This window comes from Thamnophis elegans, chromosome 4 (assembly GCF_009769535.1).
Source record: "Thamnophis elegans isolate rThaEle1 chromosome 4, rThaEle1.pri, whole genome shotgun sequence".
NCBI lineage: Eukaryota > Metazoa > Chordata > Lepidosauria > Squamata > Colubridae > Thamnophis > Thamnophis elegans.
Window position 1 is genome coordinate 65956052 of NC_045544.1, and position 21082 is coordinate 65977133.

General features: G+C 39.5%; 2 protein-coding genes across 3 annotated transcripts in view; both read left to right on the forward strand.

Moving 5' to 3' along the window:
* The window catches only part of NUP133 (nucleoporin 133), a 33247-nt gene extending 29471 nt beyond the window's left edge, over nt 1–3776 (forward strand). The window contains exons 25-26 of one of the 2 annotated variants that reach the window (XM_032215953.1): nt 1713–1801; nt 2100–3773. In XM_032215953.1, the coding sequence (XP_032071844.1) occupies nt 1713–1801; nt 2100–2239 (229 nt within the window). In that variant the 3' untranslated portion in view covers nt 2240–3773. Of the gene's footprint in view, nt 1–1712; nt 1802–2099 lie in introns of both variants that reach the window. The other variant, XM_032215954.1, reaches the window with a different exon arrangement.
* A 4450-nt stretch (nt 3777–8226) lies between these two features.
* Nucleotides 8227–14885, forward strand: ACTA1 (actin alpha 1, skeletal muscle). The gene is made up of 7 exons (XM_032216382.1): nt 8227–8688; nt 10437–10577; nt 11183–11507; nt 12220–12381; nt 13214–13405; nt 13517–13698; nt 14436–14885. The coding sequence occupies exons 2-7, from the start codon at nt 10449–10451 to the stop codon at nt 14577–14579; spliced, it is 1134 nt and encodes a 377-aa protein (XP_032072273.1). The 5' UTR covers nt 8227–8688; nt 10437–10448; the 3' UTR covers nt 14580–14885.
* Nucleotides 14886–21082: the final 6197 nt, after the last annotated feature.

Sequence of the window (21082 nt, forward strand, 5' to 3'; positions counted from 1 at the left end):
TAGAATAGTAGGTGCACCTTGGGCAAGTGAAAGGCTATGCAATGACATATGTTTGATAATCCTTAATTAAACTATTGGAAGGGCAGGAATTATCTCATACAAACTGGGGATTCACTAAAAGTGTACCAGTTTCAATGAAGATACACCTAGCTTCTTGACTATTAGCTCTTAACTATTAACTATTATACCATTGTGTTCCAAATTTTGAAGAAGTAGATGAATAGATGATGGAAGACTCAGCATTGGGCTTTTGACTAGATAAAAAACAATAACAGTGACTCCCCTCAAAATCTCTAAGGATTGTGCAAAATACCTATTCCAAACAACTATATTAACATAGTTGAATTGGATGTGGTCCAGGAACAATTTGGGGAGGTTGTTTAAAGAATCCTTTCATTCATTAGAATTTATTTTGAATAAATTCATAATTATGTCCAAACTTAATCTCAAAATGTGTTAGGTATTGATCCTCAATTGGATGCCACCATTTCTTTTTGTCCAGTTGTTGATCAGTTAGAATAGATAGCTACACAAAATTACCCTTATTCAGATGTCCTCCACATTATCAAGGCATTTCTGATTCAGATACCTCAAACTACCTGCCCTATAGGGATGTGCATAATTTTTTTAATGCTACTCTATAACTATATATGGCAATAGAATTGTTGGGTAGTCCCTGAGGCTTGTGGGAAACACATAGTGACTTCCTAAGAAGGTAGTGGTTTTTTTGTTCCTCATTCATTCTGTTCACTATTTCACTTTCAAGAGAAGTAAATAGCTATGAAGCAGGCTTTAGGGAAGAATGTGTTTCCCTTTGCCCTGGCTTAATGCAGATTAAAGTCAGCCACATTAAACATTATAATAAATGGATTAACAAGAAAAACATTTTTTTAAAAAATGCATTAAAATTACTGAAATATAGGAATCTTTCTTGCTAAGCATTTTTATTCTGAATTCGACTTTCAGCATTCTCTTCCTTTAGCATCCAGCAAAGCCACCTTCTCAGGGAAAGTCTAAGCAATAGGAACAGTTAAACTGTCAGTGACAGAATGTACACTTTGGGCATGGACTAAACTTCCTAATCACAATAGTATAATGCAGCAACACAGACATATTAAATAATTTGGCATTAAAAAGCTGACTATTTCAATTGTAGATCACGGGTGATGATGATGAAGAAAAGCGTACTGCTTTTTTCATGCCAATTCTATATTGGAGAGGCCAGCCCTGTTCTAACTCTTCCATCCATATGTTTCACCAAGCCATGCATGATATTAATTGTAGTGAAAGATGTGGATGTGAATTTATATTGCCTAAGTAGATTTTCACCTTGCCTTTTCTTCTACTTTGTAGTCTGCTCCAACCTTCTGTACAAATTGAGGGAGGCTTCACTAAGGCTAAGAAAACTCTACTGATTAATACTTTTGCTCTGCTAGAAGAATCTAGTTGCAAAGTTCCAAATCTTTTTAAAAATCTATCTGTAACTTTTTCCCTTAAATTATGAAAATTAGTCCTTTTATATTTTAATATTACACTGAAAAACAGAAATATAATACTTGCTGAAATTTGAAGAAAATAATAAAGAATGCAAATGAAAATTTGAAATATAAACGTAGGAAAAAGTAGCTCAGTGAAAATTTAGATTAACACATTGCATGTTATTTGTCTTTACAATATATTTGTTTTAGTTCTTTTACATTTTGACATTATAGCTGGTCCAATTCAGAAGGCAAAGATGATCCAATTGAAGCATCTAAAGACAGTATATTTGTGAAAATACTACAAAAGCTGATGAAAGAAGGTATACTTTATTGAAATACATTCAGAAATAATTTGAATCTCCTGCTTAAACATTGTCATGCAAATGTTAGTTATACATCAAAGATATATAATATAATATAATGCAGTCATGAATTTAGTACAGTATATTGCTGACCAAATTAAAGGCAGCAGAAATGCGATATATAGCTTTAACATGCAGTGTAACTCTAACATTAGAGGGAAAAATCATTCCTGTTTAAATATGTTATGCTGAAGTTAAGTATAAAGATCCATATTGCCCAAACATCTATAATATCTAACAACTATTTCTATTGTAGGAGTTCAACTTAGAGAATATCTGCCTGATGTGAAAGATTTGATGCAGTCAGATGAACTTGGACATTTAAAGTATAATCCCTACTTTGAATTTGTTCTGAAAGCAAATTATGAATTGCATGTTTTTAGAAATCAGGCATGAGAAATTTTTAATTTTAGTTAAGCCAGCTTCTTTTTTACATTGTGCATTGTTTTTGCAATAAAGTTTCAATTCTAACCAATAACATGTCTGATTCATAATGATTAAAAACTGAAGCCAAATCAAGAAGATTATGAAAGAAAGTTGAACAAAACATAAAAAATTCTATAAACAGTATGTTTCTAAACAGCAATCCAGCTTCTTACTTGTGCTGCTGTTTTGTAGTGAATACAATTGTTTATACAATGTGAGAAATGTTGACTTTTCTTCTTATAATATACACTTATATTCTTAAATATATAAATGACTGAATTCAAGTGCTCACCATGTAATGAAGTTCTATTACAATCTAAGTAATGACATGAAGGCTAGAAAGTAGTTCTGCAAGTTCTTCTCCTGGAAATTATCTTCTCTACTTGATGTTAGCTTGGTTTTGGTAGTTTACAATCCACAATACTTTGCCATGCTAATGCATAAAGAACAGATGGACTAATGTAAATCAATTTAGTTCTTTAATCTGACAAATATCACAGAATTGTCCCTACAGCCTGCTCAACGTGTACAAAGTAACTGCAAAACCAATTTGCATCGTCTTACTTTTTTATGTCTTGGCTAAATGCCTCTAGAATTTGATCCAACAGCTGAGAAGGTCATAAGTTAAATCAGTTGAAGAGCATCCTATGTCCAGTTTTAAAAGTACAGCTACCATTCCATGGCTTCCTTTCTTGCTGTGCTTACAGAGCTCTAAGAATGGAAGAGCCGAATACATATGGAAGAATATACTTATCTCGAAATGTTCAAACCAATGTAGATAATGTACAATGCATTATCCCTACTGGAAGATTAAACAGAATATCTGAAGTATGTTGGGATCTTCAGAATATGTGATTGCCAAAGGAACAGGCAACCTCAAGTTATTAATACAAAGTTAAACATTGAAACATAGTAATAAAATGAAGCTGACAAATGATCACATTTTATTCTGCTTTTTCAATTAAAAAGCAGTGAAAAGTGCTCTGGTCTGATTAAAGTCTCCCTAGAGCTTTTCATTTCAGTCCAAACTATAATTTGCTTTTATATATAAAGTGCTACATAATCTGAATTTTGTAGAAATTTTCTCTTGATGCTAACATTTCCCCAAAAGCTAAAACAGATTTTCTCTAAATATTCAGAATAAACACCAGGTTCTGAGTACATGAAAATGTGTTATCCGAATATTTGTTAAGAGTTTTTTTATGAGAAGACATAGCCCTGTTTTTGGCAGTTTACTAAGAAGCTCATCTCAGTGAGTTCAACAGAATGTATTCCCATGGAGCATGTAGTGGTATTAATGCAAAATCTGAATTCTGTGAAATTAGTTCACTTAATGAGCAGCCTCTGGAATGATGTAGATACAGGTATATGTACATATACCAACAGCTGGCAATTTCATTCTAAAATAGTGCTATTTTTTCTTCCTGAAAAATGGCTGAAAATCATCTGAATCAAATGGTCTTATATTAAAAAATACAAATACGTTTTGGTTTCAGTAGATGTGTTTGTTTTGTTGAAAGCACTGGATTGGTTTAATGGGAAAAATGGGTCAATTGAATGCATTCATGGAATATTTTACTAGCTCTGAATTCCTTTCACCGGAAAGTTGTTACCTCATGTTTGTTAGGAAAAACAGGAGGAATCAGCAGCATAAGCATCACATTCCCAAATGAAAGGTGATATATAAATAAATAAAATATATGCACATTAATTCTTCAATTATTTAAACTTACAAAAGAGGCAACATTTGTAACAAATCACAGTGTGTTATTAATATTTCTGTCGTTATCCAGTGTCATGCAATGGGAAAGAGAATTTCTACTATATTTTCCAATTAATGAAAACTCCGGGTGATGAGACTAGCTTTACTCCTAATTTAGTAAGCACATCCATTCACTTAAAAGAGACTGTTTCAGTATGTAAGTGACACTTATAAAACCATAGTATGGTTTGGAATAGACAAAGGTGTGAAGTTGTTACTTCTGTTGGCAGAGACTTGAGAAACTACAGTAATTTCTCCTACAGGGATGAGCTTTGCACTTACCCTTCTCTAATTGCTTGAACCTGATTGGATTTGTCTCTGTTAATACTGGCTAAAACTTATACAGTCATAAATTCTTCAGCCATAATTCTCAACTATATTTATAGAGAAAATAACTTGCTTACAGTAATCAGGAAAAAGTTACTGTAAAAGTTTATACAAATGACATGGAAGTTTATAAAATAAACTGTAATAAGCATGATACTAACGTCTGCTTAGCTTCAGGAAATTATAAAGGTGCCAAGTTACCCTTACGTTAGTTATTAGGGTTTTTTTATACAATATGCTGTCCACATAGTCTAATGAAAATGTAAATTATAAGGTATAAATTGTCCATCATTGGTGATACATTTAATTTTATATATTAATTTGATATACATTTACTTTTTAGTTTTGTAGTGGTAATAATTTAATATATTTAAAATGCTAGGTTTCACAGGATGCCTTTCAAGAGGAATATGACATTAGGTATTCAAAATTTGGTTTTCTATTCATTAAACTTATTTTAATATGAATGTGATAACTTATTATTGAGAACCTTTCACTTTAGCATTCATCTTTGGATGCCTGTTTCCATTTTTTAAATGTTAGAATTTAGATTCTTTGGTTTGCTGATCTTAGAACAATTAGATAGATAATATACATTTAATAATCCATTGGATCATTAGTCTTTTACATACATTTTAGATTGGGTTTCTTCAAAGTCCTGTATAAAGGAATTATATCCACAGTGAGAATTAATCCATTAAACCTAAAAGGGCTTCAGAGTGCTTTGCTCTCCTAAAGGTGCTCCAGAACACAGGATTGTCTACGGTGTCTTTCCTGGGATTGTATGCAGCTGTTTTAAGGAATGGTAGACTGGTGCTATGTTTGTGTTCCTTGACATGCTAAAGCACCTTTTCAAATTGAATCCATGCTACATACTGCAAATAGGGAAGTTTATTACACCTTTGCTAGCGTTAATATATTATTCAGTCAATAAACACAGATTGCTAATCCTGCTGCATCATACTTGAAGAAAGAACTGTTTTTAGTCTGGGGTTATGTTACCCAAAGATAGATTGTAGTACTGCTATTATGCTACAGCCTCTTCAATAGCATGGAGTACATAACCAGTGCAGGTAGTCTCAACTTACAACCACAATTGAGCCCAAAATTTCTGTTGTTAAGTGAGACATATAAGTGAATTTTGTCCCATTTTATGTCTTTCCTTGCCAGTTATTAAGTGAATTGCTGCAGTTGTTAAACTAGTAGCAGGGTTGTTTAGTTAATCTGACTTCGTCATTGACTTTGCTTGTCAGAAGGTACAAAAGCTGATCCCATGACCCTCGGACACTTCAACTGTCATAAATATGAGTCAGTTGCCAAGTATTTGAATTTTAATCACGTAATCATAAGAATCCTACAATGGTCACAAGTGTGAAAAATAGTCATAACTCACTTTTTTCAGTGCCATTGTAATTTCAAACAGTCTAGAATAGAATAGAATAGAATAGGAGTTGGAAGGGATCTTGGAGCCTTTCTAGTTCAAGCCCCTGCTTAGGCAGGAAACCCTACACCACTTCAGACAAACGGTTATCCAATCTCTTCTTTAAAACTTCCAATGTTGGAGCATTCACAACTTCTGGAGGCAAATTGTTTCACTGATTAATTGTTCTCAGTAAAATTCTCCTTAGTTCTAGGTTGCTTCTCTCCTTGATTAGTTTCCACCCATTGCTTGTCCTGCCCTCAGGTCCTTTGGCAAATACCTTGACTCCCTCTTATTCGTGGCAGCCCCTGAGATATTGGAACATTGCTATCATGTCACCCCCAGTCCTTCCTTTCACCACTATGGGTATATCTAGTGAATTGGGTATTCACTAGATATAACCAATTCCAACAACTGTTCTTTATATGTTTTAGCCTCCAGTCCCCTAATCTTCTTTGTGGTTCTTCTCTGCACTCTTTCTAGAGTCTCAACATCTTTTTTTATATTGTGTCGACCAAAACTGGATGCAGTATTCCAAGTGTGGCCTTACCAAGACCTTATAAAGTGATATTAACACTTTATGTGATCTTGATTCTATCCCTCTGTTTATGCAGTCTAGAACTGTGTTGGCTTTTTTGGCAGCTGCAGCACACTGACTGTAAGTCGAGAACTACTTAGATTCCATATGTTTTTGAAAATAGCATGAACATGCTAGGACAGCAGTTCACGAAACCTCAAAGCAGAAATGTTCAGTAACAGCTAAGAGATCATCTAGTTCAATCTCTTGTCCAGGATACAGATAGTACATGTTTTCAAGAATGCCAAGACTACAGCTCCCAGAATTCCCAGTCATCATGACTGGGAATCCTGGGAATTGCAGTCCGAATATATCCGGCAAGTATCAAGGTGGAGAAGGCTCTCCAAGGGTTTCATTTTCATCTCATCTTCTCCATAATTGGTTGTTGTCATTGCCCATCCAAAAGGGGACTTTTACTTCCACCCTTCCTCCAATCCCAAAACTGCCATTAACCTCCTCCATGACCATAACTAGATGTGAATTGCTTTAGATTTTTTTTCTTTTAAAGTCAGCTTACCCATGTGGTATAAATAGCATGAAGTACGGCGAACCCATGGTGTATGGTAACTCTTCAATGTGGTTGGCAGCCAGCCAGAGCCTTTGGTATTTATCATCCTCTATATATAAAACAGATTTTGCACAGCATTTTAAAGTACATTTAACATGTTCCTTTATAGTGGTTGGCAGTCCGGCCAAACCCTGCTCTTCTCATACAAATAATACTTCAGAAATGCTGCTCCATGTACTCTGATCTTGACCGCTCCTTTAACAGACAACTGTTCTGAGAACTGGTGTTTTTGGCCAGAAGCCACAGACTTCGATGAATATTCCTCCTCCATGATTGTCCAGGGCAAACATATTCATGTTATAAAAATATTGCGCAACATAATGAAAGTAACATTAAAAAAAAAACCACTTTGCAAATAGGACAGAATAGAATGTTCAGAACAGAGAAGGTGATCTAACTGTAACATACTTAATCCGGTTTTGGCCCGTTTGAATCACCTGGAGTTATGAGTCTTGAAAATGTTGACTTTTATTGTCAACCTGATCCTTAATGCAATAATGTAATTCAACAGTAAATAGCTTTGCTTTACAAGAATAATTTTTTTCTGAAAATATTTTTATAAGCATTACTTTGAGGTTGCTTGAGCAGATAAAAGAGTTTGCATGCTATCTACTGAAATCCAACCAACACATTGTCACTTTGGGTTGCATACTAGAAAAAAATTGTGCATGGTTTTCCCGTAAATTAAGGCAATGAGATCCATGGTCGAACCTCAGAGCAGAGATGTAAAAGTAATCCTTTGGGAACATCGCAGTAGCTTTAAAAGAATATATAGAGTAAAAAGGTTTTGGGGGATTTTTACCAATTGTCATGGTTTTTCAAGGTGGCAAAACGGGCGGCGTCTGTAAATTCTGTATTTGTCTAAGGCACTAAGTAGATCATTTAAAATTTCCTCTCAAAACAGTGTCAGCAGTCCCGCCAAAGATCCGGAGAATTGGGTTCTCCTTAGACCACGGGCAAGATTCAATTCAATAGCCCAGACTTCTTTTTTTGGGGGGGGGGGTGTTAAGAAAAGGCGCTTTTGTCCTCACTTAAGGCGATGTAATCGCCTAAGGAAACCGTGTTCCAACCCTCCTAAACAGATGCTCAAAAAGGATGGCGGTTCAATCGAGCCGCGCTCACTTTGCAACCCAGGCTAAGTTCGTTGAAAACCCCTCAAGCCTCTTTGACCAGCCGCGGCTACCCGCTTGTGCTTTTTCCACCCCGCAGCGCTGGAGGCGAGGTGGAGCAGAAAGCGAGCGGAACCGCGCAGCCGATTGGGGAGGGCGGGACGCGGCCTCGCCAGCTCCGCTGCGCCCTTCTGCCCGCCTTCTACGCCGCAGCTTCCTCCTTCCTTCCTCCCTTCCTTCCGCGGTGGGGCGGGGATGCCCTCCCCCGCCCCCTAGCTCGTTCCTGGGGCTTCTGTCTCCTTTCCGGGCATGATGGCTCGGAAGATTATTTGGGAAGGGAGCTTTGGTGGCCGGGCGGGGGTCGCCGGCAGACAGTCCTTATACGGCTCGGCCCGTGCTACCTGGGTCTGGGCCAGGCGCTCCTTCTTTGGGCAGCCCCGCGGCCGAGCATGGGGCCTGGGGGGCTCCGGTCCGGCCGCCTGGCCAGTCTCGATGCCCAGCACCCAAATATGGAGACATTCCTGTGGGTCGGCGACAGGGGAGGGGAGAAGCCAGCAAGGGCCTATATAAAACCCGCCGGGCTTTCGGAAGCCCACCGACCAGCAGAGTTGGGAAGAAGCGGCAACCGGAGCTGAGAGCCAGGAACCAACCCCAAGGTGAGTGAGGCCGGCAGCCGGAGGGCGGGTGCCTGGCCGGTTGGCTGCTCAGACAGGCAGGACCGGGAGAAGGAGGACCGGCTTCTCAGCGCAGCAACTCTTGGGACTGGACTGGAGGAGGAGACTTGGGGAGTGGTGGGGTGGAGTGGCAACCTCTTCTGCTTTAAGCTCAACAAATGATCACATCCTGAAGCAGCTTTGCTGCTTTTCCTGGATGGGTGGAAACAGATGCCACCCAGCCTCTTCTGGTTTTACTACCGTTTTATGGCAAGAGGGGGGGGAAAAGATCTTGCCTTTTGCTGGAACAACCAGGGGCAAGCTTTCAAAGTCAAGCAAATAATAGGTGATGACACTGAATCAACCCAAAGCTGAAGTCAGCGAGACCCAAAACGATGGTCCAAGAAATGTAGGCTCAGATTAGTTGTGGAAACAAAGTAGTTTTCGCCAAATCATCATTATTAGCAGCTTAGGAGGAATTGGAAATGGACAGCAACCGGATGGGCTAAAATTAACTGCTGGAAAAGTATGTGCCAGAACAAACCAAAACAGTTTGTTGAAGGAAACATCCATATTTTATTAAATATCTGTCAGATGAGACCTGATTGGGTTTATTCGTGCCTCCTATCTCTTTAGTTCCTAACATTAAAGAACAGTAACTAGCTGTCAGATGCTGTAATTCAGAGTTGGATTGGGTACCTGACAGTTTGAAGAAAGAAAGTATATCCTCAGTACAAACTATTTGTTGCTCCTCTGTAAATAATGTGTCTAATATGCTGGGAAATCTGGCTCCATATTCCTATTTAATTATTTCAAAATTCACAGGCGACCCTTCAAAATTGGCGTTTCTCATGCTTTTTAAGAAATCAAGTCCTTCGGGGTTTTTTCCCTTGAAAATCATATATTTTGCTTGGAGAAATAGCCCACATTTTAACTCTTGCTCAAATTGGTGCCCTTGGATGTGTTGGACAACTGTTTCTCTATTCCTCAACCAACATTTTTTGGGGTGTTTTGAAAATTTTAGTCCAGCAACTTGGATGATAAAAAAATAAAATCAGTGAATGAATATCTGAAAAACAAAAAGGACCGACTCTCTTTTTACCATCTTCTGACATCCTGGCCACTTCAGGGCAAAATTCAGTATTCTTCTCAAACAAACTTACCTGACAAAAGCATCACTGAAATGAAGAGGTTTCATTGCAGTGTACATGTGTAATATTTACACATGAACAATGTAATAAGGTAATCTAGTTATTACTGGTCAATGTATAATTTCTTTAGGAGACAACTGACTTTAGATTTAACTTGTTTTTATAGAGAGGCTAAAATTATAGCCTTGAAGATATATTGATTATTTTAAATAGACTTCCCTTCCACTATAAAACTGGAGAAGTAAATCTTATTGAAACAAATAGGTTCTAGTTCTAAATAAATTTGGTTAAGCCCCACCAATAATCTAGTACTTTAATATCGTTGTTACTTGATATTGCAGCTTTTAACGATCAATGGAATCAGTAGCTGAACAGAGAAGGAGCTTTGTGTGTTTTTAATATGGATGATTTTTCCTGAGTTTTCTCACTTATTAGTGAGAACAGCTGTAAGGGTGAACTATTTCACCCTGTCCTTTCCCCCAGTGAGGGAAATCTACTGAATTTATTGAGGTTGAAAATCTTCCTGTAGTCTTTGTGTTCTGAGCTTGCATAGCTTCCTGGTGCCTCCTTGTGACTTATTGTTTTTTCTTCCATTCTTAGAAAGCCAACACCATGTGTGATGAGGATGAGACCACCGCACTTGTGTGCGACAACGGCTCTGGCTTGGTGAAAGCTGGCTTTGCCGGGGATGACGCCCCTAGGGCTGTCTTTCCCTCCATTGTTGGCCGCCCACGTCATCAGGTATGTTTTCTCTTTTCACCAGCTGTGCTTCTCTTCAACAATAGGCAGACTGAAAGATGCAGCATATATTGCTTTAAATTTTACTTTGCTGGACTGTGATTAAGAGTGAGGAATTAGTAGGTCAGAGGACTCATTGTTTTTCTTTCCTTTCCCCACTCTTGATCATCTTCCTAAGATTCAGGGGGCTCCATGTGAAGCCACTAAAATTACCATGACAATATAAGTCCCCTTAACTTCGTAAGATTTACTATTTGGGGATCATGCATAGACATGCGTTACATTTTGAGACAGTTGTCAGGTCCCTGAATGGGAACTCCCTGCACTATTCTTATTTTGAAAAAGTGAATGTCCATCATAGACCAAAGAGTCTTCACTGTTTCAGATAAAGAATACAAGGTAATAAATTGGCCACTCTGTAGAGATCATCGTAACATTGTCTAAATGATCTCTGAGTTAGCTACTTCCTTTATTTCTTCTACAATTCATGGTCTATTTTGTGAAGAACTTAATAAGAAGAGCCTGATACTCTTTTGATTAATGTGCAATATGTAGGATAGAAAATAGCCATTATAAGTTGCTAAGTGTTTTTCCCTCTTTCTTCCTAGGGTGTCATGGTGGGTATGGGTCAAAAAGACTCCTACGTAGGGGATGAAGCCCAGAGCAAAAGAGGTATCCTGACCCTGAAGTACCCCATTGAACATGGCATCATCACCAACTGGGATGACATGGAGAAGATCTGGCATCATACTTTCTACAATGAGCTCCGTGTTGCCCCTGAGGAGCACCCCACCCTGCTCACTGAAGCCCCTCTTAACCCCAAGGCCAATCGTGAAAAGATGACCCAGATTATGTTTGAGACCTTCAACGTCCCTGCCATGTATGTGGCCATCCAGGCTGTGCTGTCCCTCTATGCCTCTGGCCGTACCACCGGTGAGTGCTGGTTGCTGGAAATAGAGAACAAAAAACTGAATTCCAAGGGAACCCCACCAACTCCTCTTTCTAAGAATAAGGTAGTCATAATCCAACTAGTCTAGGAGATACCCTGTCACTGACATGGGTTTAGGAACAGAGATAAACTGAATTGTCTTCTGTTAAGTCCATCTAGTTAACTAATGTTTCTCAGCCTCGTGTACTCCTGATACTTTGAATTATATTGTCTGACTAGACAACTGCATTTCAATAGTTCTGAAAAGATCCTAGTTGGGAAAGGCTAATTTAGGTTTATTTGCAATGGCTTTTTCAGATATAATTTTTTTGATTTTCTTTGTAGAATGGACTATTTAATGCTTGCATAGCATGTTCCCTTCATGCCTTTACTGGCTCTCTATATTCCTGGTCCGTTCTAGGCAGTAAGACTTTGTCAGCCCATTAAAAGAATGAAAAGTTCAACTATGGGCATGACTAAAGTTTTCCCCAGAAAAATGTACATTGCCTCCATGTGTAGCCTACTCCTTAATGAAAGGGAATTCTTAACTGGCTAACATTGACTGTGGGAGTATTGGGAATCCCTCATGACTCACGTAGCTGTGTTGTCTCTTCTTTCTTCCCTATTGCTATGTGTACGGTATCAACCTAGATCTGCAAGTTGGTGAAACATGTAACCTCCATTGTTAAAAATTGTATCTGTTCCTTTTTTCTGCAGGTATTGTGCTGGACTCTGGCGATGGTGTCACCCACAATGTACCCATCTATGAGGGTTATGCCCTGCCCCATGCCATCATGCGTTTGGACTTGGCTGGTCGGGATCTCACTGACTACCTGATGAAGATCCTGACTGAGAGAGGCTACTCTTTTGTCACCACTGGTAATGATGGAGACTCCCAACCCTCTTCTCTTGCTCTAGTAGTTCTTGGCTAATCCTAAATAGCTTGTCCATATTTAGAATTGGAAAGACCTTCCCACCAGCAGCTCTGCCCTCTAATTGCCCCTTAGTTCTTTGGGGCACCACCTTGGAGAACTTTTTTTTTGTTAGGACAAAGGAAACTATCACTCAGGTTTCTAGACCACCCCTAATAAGGGAAGCTCTCTGGATAACTTTGGGCCAGTTAGTTTCTTCTTTCCATCCATCACAGGATAGTTGTTATGGGGGGAAATTGGAGGAAGGAATATATGATACCCCAAGGTAGCAGGTTAGAAATAAATTTTTAAAAAATGTAATAGATAAGATGGATGTCACTTAAGCCTGTATCCCTCATGGGAATGAGATTAATATCTTCAAGACAGGAGAAAAAAAGTGGCCAGGGTACATTTCTGCCTTAGTTAATTTCAGTGGGAGTGGGAAAAGGATCCATGGGCATAGGGTGGCACTAAAACACAGAGTGAGTATGACATGAACAGAAATGCAGATGAACGTGGGTGATGCTTCCAAGCTCTTCTGCATTGCAAAGTTCATCAGACCCAGAAGGTTGTGAGTTTCATACTCCGCCATCACAACCATAAAATACTGTGTGTGAGTATTGCTTTCTTGCTACTGCCAGATGTGTATGTGCTTTTTAAAACTGAGTTTCAGGGTTATACACCAGCTGCCTGCATTCTTTCCTCTTTATTATGCTTGTTTGTCCCCTCACCCTCCCACCCCTTTCTTTCATTCTGGGAGGACTTTGGCTAACAACTAAATGCTTCTTCTCTCCCCACAGCTGAACGTGAGATTGTCCGTGACATCAAGGAAAAGCTGTGCTATGTGGCTCTGGACTTCGAGAACGAGATGGCAACAGCTGCCTCTTCTTCCTCTCTGGAGAAGAGCTATGAATTGCCTGATGGGCAGGTCATCACCATCGGCAATGAACGTTTCCGTTGCCCAGAAACCCTTTTCCAGCCTTCCTTCATTGGTATGTTTCCAACTTAGCATTTCTTATCGTGATCCTTTACCTATGGAAAGTTCGTATGCTGGGCATTGCTATATTCCTCCTCCAATTCCTTTATTTTGTTGATGCCACCAGGTATGGAATCCGCTGGTATTCATGAGACAACCTACAACAGCATCATGAAGTGCGATATTGACATCAGGAAGGACCTGTATGCCAACAATGTCATGTCTGGTGGCACCACCATGTACCCTGGTATTGCTGACCGTATGCAGAAGGAAATCACTGCTCTGGCTCCCAGCACAATGAAGATCAAGGTGGGTTTTAATTACACAACTTACAACTATGCAGTGGAATATGGCAGATGATAAGACCATAAATCAGCACTGTGAATTACAATGCACAGTCATTTTTGTTCCACTTATTGCAATCAGTCCACTATGGAACATGAGATAAGTCTGGAATCAACCCAAAGTATTACTAATGGGGCTAATCATGCAGAATTATTACCAATGAGTTTGGTTGCAAATTAGCTTTGACTATGTTCCACATCATTGCTTTCAGTGGAATTTCTTTTGAACAAGTATTTCTGGATTGGAGCATTACATTTCCCTTCTGACACTTTTCTGAAATCTTCCAGGATTCAGACAGATTAGGGAACTGATCCCTGTAGTTGATGAAGTTACCTGCACGTTTTGCTGAATGCCTTAGCTTGCTTTTCATCTATTTCTGTTTGGGGAAAAATTAACACAATTTACAATAGTTGACAGAAATTCACAACACAGAGGGACAATACTTGATAGGAATTTAAGATACGAGATCCAGAAAGCAGTGGGGTTGGGTTTTTTTTTTTAAAAAAAAATTGAATTAATAGTTTTAAATCCAAGGTTGGATTGCTTTGAACTTAAGTCAGTGTCTTTAGTGATGGGGCATAATGCTGTTCCATTGTCTAGTTGAAATCATCCTTTGTGACGTTCTGTTCTTGTTAATTATGCATCTCGTTTTGTTGTTGCTTTTCCCGTGGGGGCTAAATCCTTCTATTTGCCTCTTTCAGATCATTGCCCCCCCAGAGCGTAAGTACTCTGTCTGGATCGGAGGGTCCATCTTGGCTTCCCTGTCCACCTTCCAACAGATGTGGATCACAAAACAGGAATATGATGAAGCCGGCCCATCCATTGTCCACCGTAAATGCTTCTAAACATGTTTACAGAAAAGATCACTTCTTATTATTATTACTACTTGGTAACTACTCTCAGGATGACGACATTGTGAAGTGCAGGCTGTTGAACACCTGCCCAAGCCACATTAAAGTTCAATTTTATACCAATGTCTATGTGACGGTTGCTGCAGACGCCATGTGATACTGAGTGTTTGTAAAGTGTACATAAAATTAACTTATTTTACCTCATTTTGTTATTTCTCAAAACAATGCCCTGCGGAAGGAAACCAAAAAAAAAACTTTCAAGAAGCATTAAATCATCAGTCATTCTGTCATGCCCCAACACAGCTGGCTTTGGTGTGATTTATTACTCCGGAATGTTTTGGGTTGTAATATTTCCCCGCTCAAGTTAGATCACTATGCATGAAAGGGATAGGGAGAAAAGGGGTGGCAGTGCATAGCATTGGCACACAATCTATAGGCTGGGATGGTAATCCTCAGTGCACACACACGTCCATAAATGCAATGGGACAGGGCTAACATACATTTATCATTCCTATGACAGATGGGAAAAATGCTGAAGTTGTTTGTCCCGGCTCACCAAGTGAGTTCATAACCGAGCAGGGATTTCAGCTCAGATCTTACATTCCTGAGGATTTTCTCAAGACAAATTCCAAGATGATTTGAATGGTCGCAAACATGATTTTATAAAATGCTTGCACTTACCACCACCAAACATGCACAATATAGACATTCTCAAGTGACCCAGAATTTTTCTTACTAGTGAAATTTCCTTGATAATGCTATTCTTGGGGTGGAGGTTGGGGGGTTGGATTGAGTTCAACATCCCCCTTCTCCTGACTCTGCCAATTGTCCAGAGTTGTTCCGGGGCTGAGCCCAAGGTCTATGCGAGCCCTGCTATGTAAGAGCCTTTAGCTAGTGCTTAACCAGCACAATCGGGTCAAAAACATGTGCTCTGCCACTCAGCTCCAGCCTCTTCTTCAATTACTGGCTGTCAACCTTAGCTGAGCCAAGGAGCTGAAATACCACAGAGGTCAACGCAGATTAGCACCAGCCTTGTGCTGCAGTGAGAGACCCTCGGCTATCAGCTGTTGCCATCTTTCACTTTTCTTTTTAGCTTTTCCCACTGAAGGAATTGCATCAGCTTCTTCAAATTACTATAGTCCATCCAGTGGGTAGGAACTGAAGGTCATTTGCCTTTTCATATGCCAAATTCATATGTTAGACCCTCTCAATCCAAAGTGTGACTACCGACTCTGCACGAAAGAGAAATTGCTTTTTGGCCTTACAATCTAGCCCTCCAAGGCTCCATCTCCAAGGTGCTTTTTTAGCAATGGTCACCCTTTCCCCCTCTCCCTCAACCATTTCACATTACCTCATTTCTCTCTCCTTTGAAAGCAAGGCTAGTTGAGTCTGCGTATTCATTTTCTTTCCAGGACAAACAGGCTATTCCTTGCATAGCCATGGTGTGTCAACATGAGAGACAACAGGTGCAAGCAGCCTGTGCCAATACATTCAGTCAAACAAGCCCAGGTCACGATGTATAATAATGAATCAAACCCATTCTGCAAATGCTGCACACAACAGATGTCCAGTAGGAAATGTGATACTTTGGAAACATTTGGTGTCTGTGACCTGCTTTTCAGCAATAGGGAAGCAGTTAAAGCTGCCATGTTAGCTATAAGCTAATACAGCCGAGGCTCCTCCAGAGTAACCCCTACCGATTGCAACGGCGTGGAAATAAGTGGCATTTACTAGCACTTGTGCAGGAAATACTTGGGGACAACACAACAGGGGTTTATGCAGGAGATACTTCCAGCAAGTGGTAACTTTTGTTCATTTCCCACATACAGTGAAATGACAGGTTTTAATTTTAATCATCATCATGTAATGGTCTTAATTCATTCAGGATCAGCCAAAGGACAGAACAGATTTCTGGGATACTTAATGGTTCTTTTCAGGTGGTTGTTTTTCCTATTGCAATGTTTTTGTACACCATGAAAGAAAGCTTCAGAATGATTTCTGTACGAGTAGATTAATATGTCACAAGTTTTCAGCATCCATCCATTTACCTGCATGTCTGCCTTTTATGGAAAAGAAAATATGAGCTAAATTTCTGATTTCCCCTCCTCAAAACTGGCAAGGCAAGCTACTGTATATACAAACGGAGAGCAAACTCCATTCTCTTCTGGGAGTGAAGGCGTTATCTAGTCGGGTAATGAAATGTCTGTGAGCAAGCTCAGGGACCACCAAGACGGTCCATCCCTGGGCTACATATAAACTCTTCTATTGGCATTGCAGTTTTGTTTTGATGTTACGTTTTTCAGCTGTTGCTAGCCACCCAAAGGCATGATGTTGAGATGGGCGGCCATATAAATACCTGTCTGCACCTTGACTTAGTACCTTGATTCCTTGGTATCTGGATTGGTACAATAACATAACTTTATTTTAATAAAAGGGGAGTGGGTTAATACAGGGTTTTGTTTTTTTGTTGGAGCGGTAGAAACTTTGCCATAAAAACTTTACTCTGAAAGTCAAGGATACTTGCCTGCATCTGGATTGGACTGCATGGAGATTGTATCTAGTTGAATGTGAAGATTGGATTGGACCATGTGATGAACTTGTGGGTGTGGGGCAGGGTTGTGAACTTTCAACTGGTTGGGGAAAACCTGGAAGCTTTCAGATTCGGGTTTTCCCAGATGTACCAACATGACATCTCTAATAAAGTGGAACTTTGAGGAACTTCCAGCCTCTGAGTTTTATTTCGTTGGGGGTGTTTTTTTGGAACCCTGACACCTAGACCTGTTTATGCCATGATTTTGTCTTTAAAAAGTATGGCAACAACCGTAGTTGTAGAACAGTTGAATATCCCTTGGCATCTTTCCTTGTGAGTCACATTTCATGATCTGCAAACCCAGCTTATCTATTTTTAAAACCCTGCTGCTATCCACTGTATCTGCTTCACTCCATAACCATTCCATATGCTGGAAGCAAAAAGCATTATTTAAGAAGGTATTATCTAGAGATAGGCCTCAACTTATGGCTACAACTGGGACCAGAACTTCTGTTGCTAAGCAAGATGGTTGCTAAGCCATGGTTGATTTTACGATGTTTCTTGCCACAGTTGTCAAGCCAATCACTGCAGTTGCTAAGTGAAGTGCATGGTCATTAAGCAAATCTGGCTTCCCCCATTGACTTTGCTTGTCAGAAGGCAATTGGGAAGGTTGCAATGGCAATCACACGACTCCGGGATGTTCCAACCATTTTAAATACTTAATGGTTATCAAGTGCCTGAATTTTTGATCACATGAACATGGAGGTGCTGCGATGGTCGTAAGTGGGAGGACTGGTCATGTCGGTTTTTTCCAGCGCTGTCATAACTTTGAACAGTCACTGAATGAATGATTGCAAGTTGATGGCTACCTGTATATTTGTAGGCATCAAATCCCTAAGGACTATCAAGAGTTTACAACATCACAATAAGAAAGGAACAGAAATAAAAGGTCCACATACAAATGAAAAGTTAGAATAAAATTTATTTAAGAAAACCAAATTATAACTAAATCAAGATGGAATCAAGTCCCCACTGCTTGGCAGTTCTGGCAATTTCCACAAGGAAATTAGCATGAGGGTCAGATGGCTACTAAAAAACTATTGCAAAGCACCAGTGCAGCTACAGATAAGTGGCCCCACTGAGCCTCAACTCCCTTCACCTCCCTAAAGTGGAGTACCACTAGCCATTTCGCATGGATAGATTGAACTGGTCCGACAAATTATAATAGGAGAATAACAGTGGTGGATTCCGGATCCCAATTCCGGTATGGTTGGAATGGGCCCAGAGGCATCCACATGGATGCACGTAGCATGCGCGCACATGTGCATGTGTCTTAGCACCTCTGTGAGCCTCCGTGATGCTCCAGCTGCTCCATGGAGCGTTATGCAGGAGCTATGTGCGACATGCACGTGCGCGGAAGCCTTAAAAGACAGATAAGGAGTTCGGGAGGGCAGGTGGGCCCTCCGGAGCACCGTACTGGAACGGTATCCAGTGCTCCAGGCAGGCTCCGGTACACTCGTACCAAGGCGTACGGCCTGCAATCCACCACTGGAGAATAAGTCTAAGCATATAACTAGGCACCGAACCATGCTTTTTTAGCTCATTCTTAGCAGTGGATTCTTGAAAAGCATTTAATTTACCATTTCCTTTGAAGTACAGGTAGTCCTCGACTTACAATAGCTCATTCAGTGACTGTTCAAAATTACCACATCATTGAGAAAAGTGACTTAGGACAGTTTTAATCATGACCATTACAGCCTCCCTATGTTTATGTGATCAAAATTCAGATGCATATTTATGACAGTTGCAGTGTCCCGGGGTCACATGATCCCCTTTTGCGACTTTCTGACAAGCAAAGTCAATGGGGAAGCCTGATTCACTTAATAACCATGTTACTAGTTTAACAAGTGCAATGATTCATTTGTCGTAAAATGGGGCAAAACTCACTTAACAAATGCCTCGCTTAGCAAGAGAAGTTTTGAGCTCAATTTTGGTCGTTAAGTGGAGGACTACCTGTAGTTATTGACTGAGGGAAGATACTCTGAAGTCTGTTGCCATTTCACCTTATGCAGCAAGGCACATGGAGTGCAGTTAGAAAATCCTGAGTGCCATCCAAGCAGGCTTAGTTAATTAATTTTCTGCTTGTAATATCTGAGATGGGAGATTCCCGTTAGCCAACGCATGAATGCATTTGAAATCAAATCGGCACCCACTCTCAGCCTACAGATTAGAGAAATATTCCCATGGAAACACAAGAGTCTTAACTTTAAAACTAAATGATGTGCTGAAATATTAGCACGGATAAAGGGGATTTGCTGGATACAGAGGCTCAAAGCTTTTGAACTTGGTGCTGATTCCCTGTAATGGGAGATGGGAGAATTTGTACAAGATTATAAAATGTGCAAAAAAAATTCTTCCCAGGGAGACTGCTAAACTATCACCGTGATCCAGAACATCTGGGCATTTTTCAGGCTTTTGAATACCCCAAAACACACACATGGACATCTGAGGATTATTAGAAGTTCTCTGTCATATGTCTTTCTCAAGCACTGTGGCGGTTTATGCTGAATTACCACCAGGTTATATTTTTTATACGGTTCTACTTCAAATCAACATGGTTATCAAATTCATTTCATATCAAAGTAGTGCAGTATGATAGCCATCAGCCTCCAGAAAAAGCCAAGGTATCATAACATACCTAATATTAATCATTCTCTTCTTCCCTTCCTATTGGATCCCCATTATGACAGCAGGCAACTCTACTTTTTAGTACTGATACATCAATATACATAGATGAACTGACACATCTCAATTTGTAAGCCATCAGTAAAAAAAAATCTATTTGTAATTGCAATCCTCAAATGTTATGTTGTACAATTGGTTTATGTATAACTATCTCTCCAATGTTTCTAGGCAGCCCACAGGAATATGTTTACTATACATTTTGCTCATGAGACAAAATTCTTACATTATACTGTACTTCATGCCAAGGTAGTCATATCGCTACATTTTACCTTAAAGCGATAGCAATATCAGACATAGGCAGGCCTTAGACTTATGTATTTTGTAACTCTTACGGGCAGATATCTGCTGAGAATTAAAAAAAACATGAAGCTGTATGTGTTTAGCTCATAAATATATGGGCAGCACCCATTCCCTGTAATTATATTGTACCTGTATATAGAATCATGGTTTTTAAGTCCTTTCACACAAAAATCCAATCCTAATTTTTTTCTTCCAAGTGATTTTTGCATCAATAAAATTGAGGGCTAAACATATACTGTATATTCTTTCTGAAACGATACAATTAGCAATAAAATATCCTTGACAATCTATAACAAATCAGTCACCCTTCATCAGTGAATTCTTTCTACCCTTGGAGTAGATGCTTAATTTTCTGATAAAGATCAATTCTCAGTGGGAAAAATCCTAAAACTGCATTTGTGAAATCCAAAACCAAACTTCCTAAGTAAATAATACAAGTCTACACTGGATGATTATGGGAGATTATCTCCTTTTAGTTTACACACCCATAAAAAACCCATGACCCATCGAATGGCTGAGGGTTGGACTGACTGACCACAATGTTTTATTTAATCCCTTGCCTCTGGTTTTGTGAGGAAATCTCCACCCCAAATTTTCCTGCTATATATAGAAAGACAACCTCAAGTGTACTCTAAATAAAGGGTAGTAATTTGCTTTGTCCAAAGGAGAAGAAAAATCCTTATGCGACTATTATTATGATTTAGAAATGATAAAAATTAGCCATGCAAAATGGGGGCAGGGGGTATTTGTATTTGTACACTCTTCTCTCTTTAGAGCTAGATGTAGATCTTCTTCAATAATTTGAATATTATCACAGAATAGGGATAGGGCAGATATGGCGGGGACTTTAGGGCTGGCCATTACCGGGGAAGGAGGGCTCGCTACGTTACAGAGATCCCTCCTTCCGGCCCTATGAGTCCCA

Coding starts and splice junctions, on each gene's coding strand:
- ACTA1 (XM_032216382.1), top strand. CDS start 10,449: ATGTGTGATGAGGATGAGACCACCGCACTTGTGTGCGACAACGGCTCT. Junction 12,382..13,213: donor CTACTCTTTTGTCACCACTG/GTAATGATGGAG, acceptor CTCTCCCCACAG/CTGAACGTGAGATTGTCCGT. Junction 13,699..14,435: donor CCAGCACAATGAAGATCAAG/GTGGGTTTTAAT, acceptor TGCCTCTTTCAG/ATCATTGCCCCCCCAGAGCG.